This window comes from Neophocaena asiaeorientalis, unplaced genomic scaffold (genome assembly GCF_003031525.2).
Source record: "Neophocaena asiaeorientalis asiaeorientalis breed wild unplaced genomic scaffold, Neophocaena_asiaeorientalis_V1.1 scaffold114, whole genome shotgun sequence".
Taxonomy (NCBI): domain Eukaryota; kingdom Metazoa; phylum Chordata; class Mammalia; order Artiodactyla; family Phocoenidae; genus Neophocaena; species Neophocaena asiaeorientalis.
The window spans coordinates 8,200,659-8,216,512 of record NW_020173116.1 but is presented as its reverse complement, the minus strand read 5'-3'; the positions used below and the strand labels follow the sequence as shown (position 1 = coordinate 8,216,512).

Sequence of the window (15,854 nt, the reverse complement as noted above, 5' to 3'; positions counted from 1 at the left end):
AGAGGAATGAATGATAGCTTATGTTTTCTAAGGATCATTGTTTACCAGAAATAGACTGAAGAAGGGTAAGGGGAGAATCGGGGACACTAGTTACCTTGGCTGTTGCAGGACTCAGGGCAAGATTACTCTGAGCAGAGTGAAGAAGTGAAGAAAGCTGCATTGGGGATATATTTTCAAGATAGGAATAGGATTTTCTGAGGTGGGATTGAGAGAAAGAGAATAGTCAAGGTGGACTCCAGAGTTTTTGTCCTGACCAGCTAGGAAGACAGAGTTGCCATCAGCTGAGACGGAAAAGGCTGAGGGTGGAGTAGGTTTCAAGAGTGTGGTCAGTAGTTCAGTTTTGGACGTGTTAGATTTGGCATGTCTCCTAGACGTCCAGCTGGGGGTGCCAAGTAGGCAATTGAAGTCTGGTGTATGAGGGAAAGGACTAGACTCGAAATAGAAGTAAAGTTGTGAATCCATGGACCTGGGTGAGATCACCAAGGGAGCAAAAGGCCAGGGACTCTGATCTATGGTACAATTATGTGAGACTTTGCTGCAGATAATTTAAAACTAAAGTTAGCACACCTTGTGTCGTCTTCATTACTTTTTCCTACTGTTTTCTTTTTTTTTTAATCAAACTAAATTTATTTTATTTAGGAAGTTTGTTGTACCAGAGGGAACAAAAGGATGAATTGTAGCAAATCTGATGAATTCTTATGGGAAGATTACATTCCTGAGCCTGACTTGATTGTTCTGTTTCATCACTGTTTTGTTACATTGTTAATTGTCATTTGGGAGTAGATTTTCCCTGTTATTAAAAAAAAAGAAAGAAAGAAAAGATTTGTTCTGTGTATCTCAGCATCTTCTTAAAGTATTCCAGTCTTTAAGTTATAAAGAGTTGATTGGATATTAGGAACTATCAAAGAGAACCTGTACTCTTATATCCAGGCTCTTTTTTCTCCCAGGATATAATGCTTTTAACAGCTTTCAACAAATACTGAAATCTGTTTTCAAAGAAATCTGTACTAATGTATGTTTGTCCATGTAATAGACTGAAGACAGCCACATCTGGCATTCTCAAAGAAGCACATAACTCCTAAATGTAATGCTGCAAATAAACTTATTTCCTTTAAAACTTCACTAAATACTTCCAAGGAGTACAACAAGGTTCCTCATCATATATGTGATTTGCAGATCTTTTCTTCTAGTCTGTAGCATGTCTTTTCATCCTCTTTATAAAATCTTTCAAATAACAGAAGTTTTTAATTTCCACGAAGTCCAGCTTATCAAATTTTTCTTTTATGGGTTATGCTTTTAAACTTGTAGCTAAGAACTGTTTGCCTAAACTGAAGTCACAAAGATTTTCTCCAATTTTTATTCCAGAAGTTTAATGGTTTCAGATTTTACATTTAGGTCTGTGATCCTTTTTGAGTTAATGTCTGTTTATGGCGTGAGATATACATCAAGAGTTATTTTGTTTTGTTTTGCATATGTATACACAGTCGTTACTGTACTGTTGGTTAAAAAGACTATCCTTTCTCATTGAAATACCGCTGCGTTTTGTCAAAGTCAGTTGACATTGAATATGTGGGCCTGTTTTTTTAGACTTCCCGTTATGTTCTAATGTGTATCTAGTAGATATCTAATATGTCAACCCTTTCACCAATAACCACACTGCCTTGATTACACTAGGTTTTTAGTAGTTCCTGGAATTGCAGTGTGAACCCTTCAGTTTCGTTTTCCTTTTTTAAAATGGTTTTGCTCTTCTTATTCCCTTTTCTTGCCATGTGAATTTTAGACTCAGCTTGTCAATTTTTTTTTTAAACCCCTTGCTAAGATTTTTTTAACATTTTTTTGAATTAATCTTAAACATATAGATAACTAAGTACAGATAATCTTGTATTCCTCACCCAGTTTCTCCTAATGCTAACTTCTTATATTGTATAATCATAGTATAATTATCAAAACCAGGAAATTAACATTTGTAAAGTACTGTTAATTGAAAACTTGAATTTTAACAGTTTTCTATCAATGTACTTTTTCTGTTCTAGGATCTTATTTCACATTGTATTTAGTTTCTCCTTAGGCTGCAATTTTTATTGCAGTTACGGTGGATACATAAATCAATTGGGGGAGAATTAACATCTGAAAAATATTATCTTCCGATCTATGAACACAGTATATCTCTCCATTATTTTTAAGTCTTCTTTTATTACTTTAAGCAATGCTTTGTCATTTTCTACTCACAGAACTTGCATATTATTAGATTTATATTTTTGTGTGTGTCTGTGTTATTGTAAATGATACTTTTTTAAAAATTAGAATTCCAGTGTTTATTGCTAAGATAGGGAAATACAATTGATTATTGTATATTGACCTTGATTCCTGCAACTTCATTAAACTCTTATTAGCTCTTATGAGCATTTTTGAAGTTTATTTTTGGGAATTTTTATATAGGCAGCCATGTTGTCTGTGATTAAAAACAGACCTTTCTTCCTTTCTAATGTATATGCTTTCTATTTATTTTTCTTGTCTCATTGTACTGGCAAGTACTTCCAATACAATGTTGAATAGCCGTCATGAGAGAGGACATCCTTGCCTTGTTCCACATTGGGGATGGGGGAGGGTAGCATTCAGTCATTCACCGTTAAATCTGGTATCTCTGGGTCTTTTGTAGATGCTCTTTATATGGTTGAGGAAGTTCTATTCTATTGACTTAGTTTACTGAGATTTTTAATCATGAATGGATGCTGAATTTTGTCAAATTATTTTATGCACCTACTGAAAGGATTTTTCTTCTTTAGTATGTTGATAATATCAATTACATTGGTTTGATTTTTGAATGTTGAGCTAGAATTTCATTGTCCTGATAAAAACCACTTGATCATGATGTGTTATCTTTTTTATATGCTGGCTGGATTCAGAATTTCATTGTCATGATAAAACCCACTTGATCATGATGTGTTATCTTTTTTTATGTTGGCTGGATTCAGTTTGCCGATACTTTGTAAATGATTGCATGTCTACATTCATGAGGGATGTTGGCTTGTAGTTTTCTTTTCTTGTCACATCTTTGTCTGGTCTTGGTATAAAGGCAATACTAGACTCATGAAATGAAGTGGGAAGTGTTCTCTTCTGTATGCTGAAAGCTTATGTAGATAGGTGTTATTTAATGGTTGGTATAGAACTCTACCATTCTACCAGTGAAACCATCTGGGCTTGGGCTTTTCCTTGTGGGAAGGTTTTTTAACTACAAATTAAATTTTTTTTAATGGTTGTAAGACTGTTCTGGCAATTTTGTTTCAAATGGGCATTAGCAGATTGTTTTTCAAAGAATCTGTCTGTTTCTTCTAGCTGTTAAATTTATGGGCATAGAGTTGTTTGTAATATTCCTTTATCATCCTTTGTATGTGTAAAGGTTGTATTATGACGTCCACATTTCAGTTTCTTATATTTTCCTCTTCCTCCTTTTTACTTTTGGTCATTCTATTTAGGGTTTTAACAGTTTTATGGACCGTTTTGGTTTTACTGATTTTTCACTATTTTCTATTTCATTATTTTAAGCTCTTGTCTAATATTTTTCCTTTTCCTTATTTTGGGTTTAATTTACTCTTTTTCTAGTTTCTCAAGGTGGAAACATAGATTATTGATTTGAGACACTTCTTTTCAAGATAAGCGTGTAATACTGTAATTTTCCTTCCAAGTATCGCTTTACAGCAGCATAGCACAGGGAGATCAGCTCCTTGCTTTGCGATGACCTAGAGAGGTGGGATAGGGAGGGTGGGAGGGAGGCTCAAGACAGAGGAGATATGGGGATATATGTATGCATATGGCTGATTCCTTTGTTGTACAACAGAAACTAACAGAGTATTGTGAAGCAATTATACTCCAATAAAGATCTATTTAAAAAAAGATTATCGCTTTAAATTTTGATATGTTGTGTTTTCATTTCCAATTGATTCAGAATAATTTATAATTTCCTTTGTGACTACTTATTTGACCAGTGGGTTATTTATAAGTATGTTGTTTACCAGTATCCTATTACTGATTTTTTGGCTCAAGTGTGACCTCCATCTAGCATCTATAGCTTCTAGGGATTCTATGCACCAGAGTTCTGTAGCCCACACTCGGCATTTAGCAGTGTGTAAAAATTTTAGCTGAATTCATTTTACTGTCTTGTATGTTAGCCTCATCTTCTTCCCATTCTCTGTCATGGGTGAGCCGGTACTCACATTCTATCTCTTCTCGAAGGTGCTTGTCTTTCCTTAAATTTGGGGCTAGTTGATACACAAACTGTGATGCATTCAAGAAAAGTTATGATTTTGCAGATTATTCTTTTTGATAATGCAGGAGAAATTCCCAGCTTTCTACATCCAAAGGTAAAGACAGACATCTCAGTGCCACATATTTTAGGCTATAATTTGGGGAGCATTTTAGAGTTCTAGCCACAGAGGCAGAATGAGAGAAGTTAATGACTCTACATATTAAAATGCATTTTAAGGCTTCATTGCAGGCAGAACTGCATTTGCAGTCTCTCAAACTTCATGAAGCAGCCCTGTTGTTTTGTTGTAATAAAATTTAGTTTGCTAACCACCGTGACATTCTCAGTCTCTACACAAGGTAACAGGAAGGAGTTCCTGCATGTATTACCAAGGCTCCCTTCTTTTTTAATGTAAGTTGCTGGCACATTTTGTGCCCTTTGTGAATGGACGACAGAGGTCAAGAGGTTGAGGCTGGGCTTATTTGTTTATTCGGATAGTACAAGTGGCTACTCAGTAGTAGAGCAGAACATCTGTATAAGAAGCTCGGCTTCAGCTCAGCTCCTCCTTGATCGTCTGATGTTGGAAGAGCCTGTAATTAGGTACTTCATTCCAGCCTAGTTATTGTTGAATGAACAGAATTCAAGGGAACCATCTGTTGTACAGGGTTTTAGAATCATGATTGACAAAGATATGTGACATCCAATATGAAGACATCTTTTTTTTCCCATTGCAAAATAGTTTGGCCAATTTAAAACTTAAACCTTTAGGAGGAAAAGGCTAGTTTATGCAAATGATTCTAAGATGTTTTAGAAGACTTTAGCTATCTTTTTTTTTTTTTTTTGGCTGCGTCGGGGCTTAGTTGCAGCACGCAGGATCTTTCGCTGAGGCACACAGGCTCTTTGTTGCAGCACGTGGGCGTCTCTCTAGTTGTGGCACATAGGCTCTAGAGCACACAGGCCCAGTAGTTGCGGTACGCAGGCTTAGTTGCGCTGCAGCATGTGGGATCTTATTTCCCTGACCAGGGATTGAACCTGCATTGGCAGGAGGATTCTTAACCACTGGACCACCAGGGAAGTCCTGAGAACTTTAGCTATCTAATTGTGGTCACCATGATCTGATTTTTTGGTTACTAATTTAACTTTATTTATTGCTTTTCTTTTTCAGAAAATTCTTCCAGGAGGAAATACATCATTTGATGTAGTTTTTCTTGCAAGAGTAGTAGGAAATGTAGAAAATACTTTATTTATTAATACATCTAATCATGGGGTATTCACTTACCAGGTAAGAATCAGAATGAAAACTTTATTTATAAAATACAGTTATCATCTTCAACCTGTCATATGGTAACCTTTTGGGAACTCTTCAAAAATTCAAGGGATAAGGGAAAATGTAAGAGTTTAGATTCAGAGAATTTTTTTTAACTTTTAATTTTATATTAGAGTATAGTTGATTAACAGTGTTGTAATAGTTTCAGGTGTACAGCAAAGTGGCTTAGTTATACATATACATGTATCTATTCTCTTTCAGATTCTTTTCCCATTTAGGTTGTTACATAATACTGAGCATTTTTTATACTTAGAGCTGTGTTTGTGAATATCCCTGTTCACATCAGACTGTGAAACAAATGCTCTTAAAGCTACAGCTAAAGTGTTACTGTAAGATTGGTTGGCAAAAGAACAGTTAAAAATATTTTCACAGTGACTCTAGATTTTTTTTACTTTTTGCACGCTTACGAAGTGATAATAGTTTCAGGATCAAAACTTATGTGCCTGCTTTTCTTTGGTAATTATATTGTTTAAAATTTTTGATACACTCTTTTCTATGTGCAATCATTGTTTGGGTTATTAAAGAAAGTGAATGTTTTGTGAATCAAGATTTTTATATATCAAGATAACTAAGAATAATTACTCATTTGACACTGTGCTACACACTTTACATGCACTTCTGCCTGCATTACAGATACTGTTATTCTCACTTTTTTAGATGAGTAAGGTGAAGTTGAGAAAGGTTAAATAATTATGCTACTAGTAAGTTACTGAGCAGGGATTCAAACCCATGTCTTTATAACTACAAAGACCATCCTCTTAACCACTGAGCTATATTGCCCATGGAACTCAATTGTTTAAATCCTTACTTGGCTAGTGTCTTACTTTACAGTTTTTATGCTTTTGTTTTTGAACATTTCTTCTCCACTACCCAGGACACTTCATGTATTTTGGAAATTAGTGTCAGAGTAAACATTCCATTTTAGTCAAGAATCATATCTTATACTTATTTATGGTGAACAAGTCTTTAATGGTTGTTTGATAGGCAGTATATACTTTTGAAGCCAGTACAGATGAATAACTTTGACGTGCTGTACAGAGCACTTGGCATATACTTGTTGAGTAAATAAAAAGACCACCATGAGAATATGAAGACCTGTGCCCTACAGTGGTGCCCCCAACTGACCTAGGTGTTTGTGGCCCACGGGTGACCTGAGGGGCATGATCAGGTTGTTCTCAAGGTGAGCCTCAGTGCCAGGTGTCTTCACCTCTTCGCATCTAGTCTTTCACCACGTCTTTCTCTTAAATGTACCTTGAGTCTGTCTACCTCTCTCCTCTTCACCCCCACTGCTCCCAGGCCATCCCCACCTCTCACTGGATGACGACACAGGAGCCTCCTGGCTGCCCTTCCTCTCCTCCACAGCCCCTCCTATAGTGCATTGTTCACTCTGTAGCCAGAGTGATATTCTCTGAGCATAAATCAGATCCAGTCAGCTCCTCATGTACATCCTTATGTTTTCCCATTGCTCTCAGAGCAAAGTGAAAGCTGCTGACCAAGGCCAGCAAGGCTCTAAGGATCTGACTCCCGTGTAGCTCTCCCACCTCATCCCATTTGGCCATGGTTCTCATCTTATTCTTTGTCTCCAAATAAGCCACACCCTTTCCTGCCTCCTGCCTTTTGCCTGTGTACTTCCCCTTGCAGAATACACTTTCACTGTTGGCTTGTCCTCATCTATCAGGTGACGTCAGTTCACGTCATTTCCCCATCCACCCTCTCTTAAAGAATATTCCCACCCTCGCTCCACCCAGTTACTCTGTATCACATTACCCATTTTTCTAAACCTTTTTATTGTTATCTAGGCTGTCCCTAATATTAGCATGTGAGTTTCATAAGAGCAGGCACGTTATCTGTCTCGTTCACTGTTGAATTGTTCAGTAGTGCCTGTGGTTGTACCTAGCACATCATAGGCACTTAATAAATAGCTGTCATTGAATGACTGGCTCACCCTGTTTGGTCAGCCCACATTCCTATGGAGGAATGACCTGGGACTGTGCTTCGTATTTAAGAGATTGTCTGGGCCCTACATCCATCTTCTGTTGGTTGGAACAGGGAAATCTTTTAATACCCTGTTTCCTCCTTTTGTCTATCCCATGACCTCGTGAAGGACTCCTATCATTTTCATTTCTAATATAGAAATCATTCCAAATGTGTATATATGTGCATTTATATATATATAAAAGAATATATATATATATATTCTTGATGTGTATCAAGAATTTTATGTATATCAAATAGGTAGCCAAACAAGTATAGAAACTACATGTGTGCTCCTTTTAAAGGGAGTTACGATTTTTTCCATAAGTTAACCTCACCAGTTTTCCCTAGATCAATCAGTTATAACTATAAAAATGTTCTAAAACTCTAAAAGCAACTAAAATTGCATTTTTTTCCCCCCTTGGAATCAGGTATTTGGTATTGGAGTTCCAAATCCATACCGATTGAGGCCGTTCCTTGGGGCCAGAGTCCCTGTGAATAGCAGTTTCTCGCCTATAATAAACATACACAATCCTCACAGTGAGCCTTTACAGGTGAGTTTATGGTGGTGATTTTGAATGTGTTTAACTTTAGTGGAAATTAATGCTTAGCGTGAAATCTCAATTTGTTATAGTTTTCAAGACTATTTAAAATAATGTGGTACTGAATAATAGTACTAAAGAGAGACATTATTTTATTGCAGCTTGTAGTCTGAATTTGGGGTTATATCAGTCCAGTTATCGAATTTTTGGAACCATTTTTAAAATGACTGTGGTTTCTCTGGTGTTAGTTTTAAGCACCTGTACATGTAATTTAAAAAGAGTTTTCATCTATACAAGGCCACTGCTTTTCTTGCCTTCAGCTCCTTCTGTCCCAGTATAAATTTTTTAAACCAGTATTCGTATTTATTTCTAATAATAATAAGTTTTTGGTGATAGCAGCCTGGAAATTAAAATCCGAGGAAAGGGTAATATAGAAGCACTGATTAAAAGCCAACTTATATTTTTATTTTAAAAAATCCAACTCATATCTTACCCAGTGTTTTAGTAGTAAGTATTTTCACATTTGAAATCCCTCCTCACTCGTCCCTTGTCTCTAAGACAGTGGGCGTGACTGGCGTCACTCTTTCAAATATTTCCTAAAATAAAAACCCCACCCCATGCCCCCAGTGACTTCTAGCCGTGTAACATTTGCTGCCACTGTAGCTTCTAGTTTTGTTGTCTGTGTTGGAAGGAGATGTGGATGCTTTCCAGAACAGTCCTTAATGTCCACACCCAGGGCCTGTAGAGTTCTTTAGGACCCCAATACTGCAGAACTTAGTGGTGGCTTGAAAATGGCAGGTGGAGGGAAAATACCATGCATTGTGGTAAGCCACAGCACTTTGGCAACCGAAATGGTTTTTGCCATCCTCGAACCCCCTGGTAGAAGGGCTCATAAACAGTGAAGGTGAAAACAAGAAAGAACAAGACAAGATATTCAGAGCTGGGATTATGAAATGCTTAGGAATTTAGTAGCAAGAAAGGTTTCACCCCCAAACTTGGCTGACACTGGGTGAGGATAGCTATGAATAAAAATACTCCACCCAAATTTTGATTATTTGTAGCTGGATATCTTGATCATAAAAGAGGAAAATGCTCTTGTCTCCTGCTTTTACAAGTGAAAAGTATTTCCTCTCCATCATCAGTCTGTCGTTTATATCCTTTTGCTACTTTGGATAATGGTGAATTTTCCCTGTTCTGGCTAACTTTTATTACAAATCTATACAGAAACCTCATAAATTCTTGCTACTTTTCTTTTCTTGACTGTTTTCAGTCCAAGACATAAAAACTGTCCTCTCATTCTCTCAGACCCTGTCGCATGAGTTGCCACACTCTTCTGTAGCAGCAGGGTTACAAAGCACCCAGGGATGTGCCCTCTCTGTGGTTGCCACACCACGGACTGAGGGTCTCGCTTCCTGCTTGGAAGGATGGAAGTTACAGACTCAGCAGATGTTGGCTAATCTACGGTGACTTTAGTAGCCTTACAGTCTGCGCCTTGGCTCCTCAGCCTTTGGAGTCATCAAGCTATAATCTAGAAAAATTATCTCTGAATTCAATAGTGATTTTTTTCTTTTGTTCATCTAGTCTTTTTCAGTTATATAACATTTCAATTCACGATTTACCACAACAGACTTTTCATCAGCACACAGGAGAGCAAATGGAAAGCCAAAGTTGCCCTCTTAGAAACAATAGATTGTTTATCTGGAGTGCTTTTTTTTTTTTTTAAAGGGAAAATCCAAGTCCCTACCTGATGGGCGCTCTTTTAATTGAGGTATAACTGACATACAACATTATATCAGTCTCAGGTATACAGTATAGTTTAACTGTAGTCACTATCATGTCTGTCACATTCCTGTGACTGAATTGCCCTTGTAACTGGAAGGTTGTGTGGAAGGCACTCTGAACCTGGAAGTCCTATAATGTGAGTCCTGTCCTTAAATTTAAGATAGTATTGTAAAGCAAGAAATTACATCTGATTTGTTCACTATACAACACAAACACACGAGTGTGTTCTCATTGAAAAAAGAATGTCGACAATTCAAACGTGTGAGGCAAAGGTCCCTTTGAACTTGCCACCTTCCGGTCCAGTGATGTCCAGCAGAACTCCCTGTGCTGATGGAAGAGTTCAGTGTCTGCTCTGTCCAGTGCAGTAGCCACCAGCCACAGGTGGCCATTGAGCACCTGAACTTGTGGCTGGGGTGGCTGAAGAGCTGAACGTTCAGTTTTATTTTAGTTCAATTAATTTCAATTTAAATAACCACATGTAGCTGGTGACTGTTATATTAGCACAGCTCCAGCCCTGAACCCTTCCTCGGCGATACCCTTCATGTGATCTCCGTGTGTCACATCAGGCCTTTTTCTGTGTGCTTGTGTGCAGATATGTGGGCACACAAAAATTAACATTCTTCGTGGGACTCTTTTTACATAAATTATGTTTTGTATATATTGTTGGCTTCCTTTTTTTCTCTAAACTTTATTAAATTAGGAAAACTAGCACTGGACTAAAAATCAGGAGTGTGTCGTCCTAGTTTTAATGTAATCTGTCCTTTGATTTTATAGTTTAGCCTTTATCTGTCCTCATTTCCTTATTCCCTTTCCTGTTATCAGTAGCCTACCTTTGTAATCTTATGTTTCCAAACATTGTTAGGCTTGTGTCCTTAATACCTGGGAAGATTAAATGAAATAATACATGATGTTTTCTGGTTTTTAGAAAAAGTTCTGCAGTCACCCCATCAGTTAAGGTGCTGTTACTGTTAACGCAGTACTGTAGGGGAACACTAGTAGGTTGGAAGGCAGGTGATAGTACTCAGAGAAAATCCTAGCTCGTCAGTCTTTGCTAAATGCATCACTGTCATGACAACACACACACAAAAACAGAAACAGTAACCGTTCAGCATATGCTAAAGTACTGCTGCTTTTCCTGCTTTGCCCTTTTTTTGTGTACTCCTAGAGGACTTTTGTGATAAAACAAGTAAAGGTTTTCTACCCATTCTCATTCACCCCAAATTTGCATTTAATTAAATATATTCTTTATTTTTAAGAGATAGGGTTACCTGCCTTTAAAGAAAAGTCTCCTGCCATATGACTCTTCTATTCCTTGGTATTTACCCAAGAGAAAGGAAAGCACGTGAAAACCCCAAAGACTTATACAACGTGGTGTCCATAACAGCGTTGTGACCAAACATCTGTAGTGACCAAAAACTGGAAACACCCCAAATGTCCATCAGCAAGTAAATGGATCAAAAATTGTGGCATATCCATGAAATCAAAAAGAAATGAACTGGGCTTCCCTGGTGGCACAGTGGTTGAGAGTCCGCCTGCCCATGCAGGGGACATCCCAAAAAAAAAAAAAAAAAAAAAAAGAACTATTAGTACATAAAACAACATGGTGGATCTCCAGATAATTACACTGAATAAAAGCAGCCAGACACAAGAGTACATACTGTATGGTTCCATTTATATAAAACTCTGGACACTACAGACTAATCTAGAGTGGCCAAGAGCAGCTCAGTGGTTGCCTGGGGATGGGAGAGGGCAGAGGGTGACAGGTGGATTGCAAAGGTCATGAGGAAACTCTAGGAGGTAAAGGGTTTATTTAATATCGTAATTATAGTGGTAGCTTCATGCCTGTGTACATGTCAGAATTCATCAAGTTGTACACTTTAAAAATGTATAGGGCTTCCCTGGTGGCGCTGTGGTTGAGAGTCCGCTTGCCGATGCAAGGGGCACGGGTTCGTGCCCCGATCCAGGAAGATCCCACATGCCGCGGAGCGACTGGGCCCGTGAGCCATGGCCGCTGAGCCTGCGCGTCTGGAGCCTGTGCTCTGCAATGGGAGAGGCCACAACAGTGAGAGGCCCGCGTATCGCAAAAAAATAAATTAAAATGTATAGTTTAGGGCTTCCTTGGTGCCGCAGTGGTTAAGAACCTGCCTGCCAATGCAGGGGACACAGGTTCGAGCCCTGGTCCGGGAAAATCCCACATGCTGCAGAGCAACTAAGCCTGTGCGCCACAACTACTGAGCTTGCGCTGTAGAGCCCGCAAGCCACAACTGCGGAGCCCATGTGCCGCAACTACTGAAGCCCACGCACCTAGAGCCCGTGCTCTGCAACAAGAGAAGCCACTGCGATGAGAAGCCCACGCACCACAAGGAAGAGTAGCCCCTGCTCGCTGCAACTAGAGAAAGCCCGTGCACAGCAACAAAGACCCAATACACCAAAGATAGATAGATAGATAGATAGATAATTTTTTTAAATGTATAGTTTATTGTACATGAATTATACCTCAGTAAACAGTTTTTAAAAATCATGGGTTGGGACTTCTCTGGTGGTCCAATGGTTAAGACTCCACATTCCCAATGCAGGGGGCCCGGGTTCGATCCCTGGTCAGGGAACTAGATCCCACATGCCGCAGCAAAGATCCTGCACTCAGCAGTGAAAATCCCGCCTGCTGCAACTAAGACCCGGCATGACCAAATAAATAAATAAATATTTAAAAGAAACAATCATGGGTGTAGGTACAAGCCACAGAGATATATTACTAGTAGCTGTGATTTTGCTACAGAAGTCTTCAAATATTTTCATACTGCGCTGATATTGTTGCATATGCTCTTCACTATGTCACAATTACAGTAGTTATTAGATCTGCTGCTAGATCTTGTTATAAATGTGTGAATAAAGAAGCATTTGTGTTACTATAAGAACTGTAAAATTTGTATTTCTAAAACATGATACTTTCCATAAACTGTTTCCTTAGGAAAAAATAGAAATAAATGTCCTACGGTTGGATTTCCTAAAATCCAGTCTCTGAAACAACTACACTATTTCCGAGTTCAATATTTCAAAGTTACCTTGCTTTAATTAAATACGCCACCATTGCTTACCCATATGAGCACTGCCTCTGGTGATGTGACACCACACTTATCCTATGTTTATATCTGTAAACGTCTTCAAATTTTTTCTGATGAACAGTTAGGGTGTCAAACGTTTCTGTATAAGAGCAAATCACTTGCACTGAAAACATGATTTTGACTTAACCATCATGTGCTCCTTTGTCACAGGTTGTAGAAATGTACTCTAGTGGAGGAGATCTTCACCTCGAACTTCCGACAGGTCAGCAGGGAGGCACCAGGAAACTGTGGGTGAGTGCTGACGTGTTCTCTCTTGTGAGCTCACATGAAACCAGTTATTCTCTTAAATACACCATAAAATACTTAACTCCTCCTCACCTGAAGAAATATGGGTGACTTTTCTGTAATTATTGTCTTAATATTAAATTTATATCAAACTAACACAACATTGTAAAGCAACTCCAGTAAAAATTAATTTAAAAAGATAAATTTATATCACATATACTTGAAAATTGGAGAGACAGAGAGAAATAGAACAGTAATTTTTGGAAAGAGCAGTGAACAAAAACTGGTGTAAGCTCTAACCCACTGTGTGGAAAGAAAGAGGTTTTAACTATTCTTCCTCAGAATAATATTAGTAAAGTTGTCTCTGAATCTAATCATTTATAATATGCTTTACACTAATACTGAAGAAGAAAAAAAAATAAAGTGAGAAGGACCTGCTACATGTTTTAAGATAAAGCATTGAACATGCATACTCAGTATTGATGGAGGAGATGCCATTTGCAGAGGGAACATAGTCAGGCCCTCCTGATGACTTAGAAACTTTAAATTTTTAGGCAGTCTACAGCCACGTTTAATGCTGTTTAATATTTGACAGTACTCTGTGTCCATGGTTAGAGAACCACTTTTTCTTGGAGAATACTAGCAAATATTAACAGATTAATGAATACCTAGTAACTACCTTATTTACAAAGGTTCCTGCCATGCAGTGAACAAAAACTGGTGTAAGCTCTAACCCACTGTGTGGAAAGAAAGAGGTTTTAACTATTCTTCCTCAGAATAATATTAGTAAAGTTGTCTCTGAATCTAATCATTTATAATATGCTTTACACTAATACTGAAGAAGAAAAAAAAATAAAGTGAGAAGGACCTGCTACATGTTTTAAGATAAAGCATTGAACATGCATACTCAGTATTGATGGAGGAGATGCCATTTGCAGAGGGAACATAGTCAGGCCCTCCTGATGACTTAGAAACTTTAAATTTTTAGGCAGTCTACAGCCACGTTTAATGCTGTTTAATATTTGACAGTACTCTGTGTCCATGGTTAGAGAACCACTTTTTCTTGGAGAATACTAGCAAATATTAACAGATTAATGAATACCTAGTAACTACCTTATTTACAAAGGTTCCTGCCATATTTTTTTTTTTTTTTTTTTTTTTTTTAACGTTGCCTACCCAGCTTTAATCAAAGAAGGGAAAGTCATAGAAAATGCAGTTCCTGTACCGAGGTCACTAAAATTGCTGCTCATTCGTAATTGAAGACACACGGATCTGACCACTATGAATAGGTTCTGAACATCAAAGTTTCTTTGTTAATTGCTCTGTTAAACACACACAGCCTCTAGATTCTGTCACATGACTAGTCTCAGCCAGGGAAGGGACGTGGAGGGGACGCTTTTAGGATATTGACTTGAACATTTAGAAACCAATTTGTCAGTGACTAGGTTAACTTCTAAGATGTAGAAACACTCTAGCAGGTAGAAATGTGTAATGGATGGTCTCTTTATATCCTTTCACAAAAATGATTTACCTTGAAATTATGATATTGTTTGAAAAGCCTTTGGGAGAAATAGTGTATAAAACAGTGCTTCATAGAATTAACTATAAGCAATTAAATTTGTATTATAATTCTAGATAGAAGAACTAAGAACTTACTATGAAATATAACCGGATTCTAATAAATAAACAAAAAAATTCAGATTTCTAATTAGTTAAGAACTGTAATGAATGGTAGCAGACATGGCAGATTGTTTTAATACTCCTAGCAGCTACGAGGAAAGATATAGTGACTTATTCCTACAAATCTAGAGTGAGAAAAAGTCAATTGGCCTTGACCTCACCCCCAGCCCATTTCAGTGTACATGAGAAAACCCCAGCTCCTAAAGATGGGGAAGTGGATGGTCTATCTCTAGTGGCCCCAGGAGGGTTCCAGTCACCTCTTTCCTACTTTGAGACTAAAAAGTTAAGAGAGTAGAGGCAAGTGAAGACCAGTAAATTCTAAACCATGGGGATTTCTTAAAATAGGCCAAAAGGTGTGTGCAGAAAAACTCTGGTGGTCCCGAGGGAGCCAGATTATTCAAAAACCAGGAAAAGAATTATACCTCAAAAACAAATTTTTTTTCCAGTGAGTCTTCCTTCTAGTGTAGATGTAAGTGTTCTCTTTTTATGAGCCTAAAAAGTTATGCTATCTTACATGCTCAGAGCCTTACTGAATGCGGTTGGTGAACTGTGGATTTGCTTGGGAAGCTTTGTTTTGTTAGGTTTTAAATGAAAGGAGAGCAGAGTCTACGCTCTCTTGGTTAGCATTTAAAGAGAATCCTAAATGGGCAGAAGACCTAAATAGACATTTCTCCAAAGAAGATATACAGATTGCCAACAAACACATGAAAGGATGCTCAACATCACTTATCATTAGAGAAATGCAAATCAAAACTACAATGAGATATCATCTCACACCAGTCAGAATGGCCATCATCAAAAAATCTAGAAACAATAAATGCTGGAGAGGGTGTGGAGAAAAGGGAACCCTCTTGCACTGTTGGTGGGAATGTAAATTGATACAGTCACTGTGGAGAACAGTATGGAGGTTCCTTAAAAAACTAAAAATAGGGCTTCCCTGGTGGCGCAGTGGTTGGGAG

At 37.8% G+C, this 15,854-nt stretch overlaps 1 protein-coding gene across 4 annotated transcripts in view; it reads left to right on the top strand.

Moving 5' to 3' along the window:
- TMEM131 (transmembrane protein 131) overlaps window positions 1-15,854 on the top strand; it is a 139,510-nt gene that overhangs the window by 54,051 nt on the left and 69,605 nt on the right. For all 4 annotated transcript variants that reach the window (XM_024743695.1, XM_024743696.1, XM_024743694.1 and 1 more), the window contains exons 5-7: window positions 5,409-5,525; window positions 7,976-8,098; window positions 13,141-13,221. In XM_024743695.1, coding sequence (XP_024599463.1) covers window positions 5,409-5,525; window positions 7,976-8,098; window positions 13,141-13,221 — 321 coding nt within the window. The remainder of the gene's footprint in view (window positions 1-5,408; window positions 5,526-7,975; window positions 8,099-13,140; window positions 13,222-15,854) is intronic.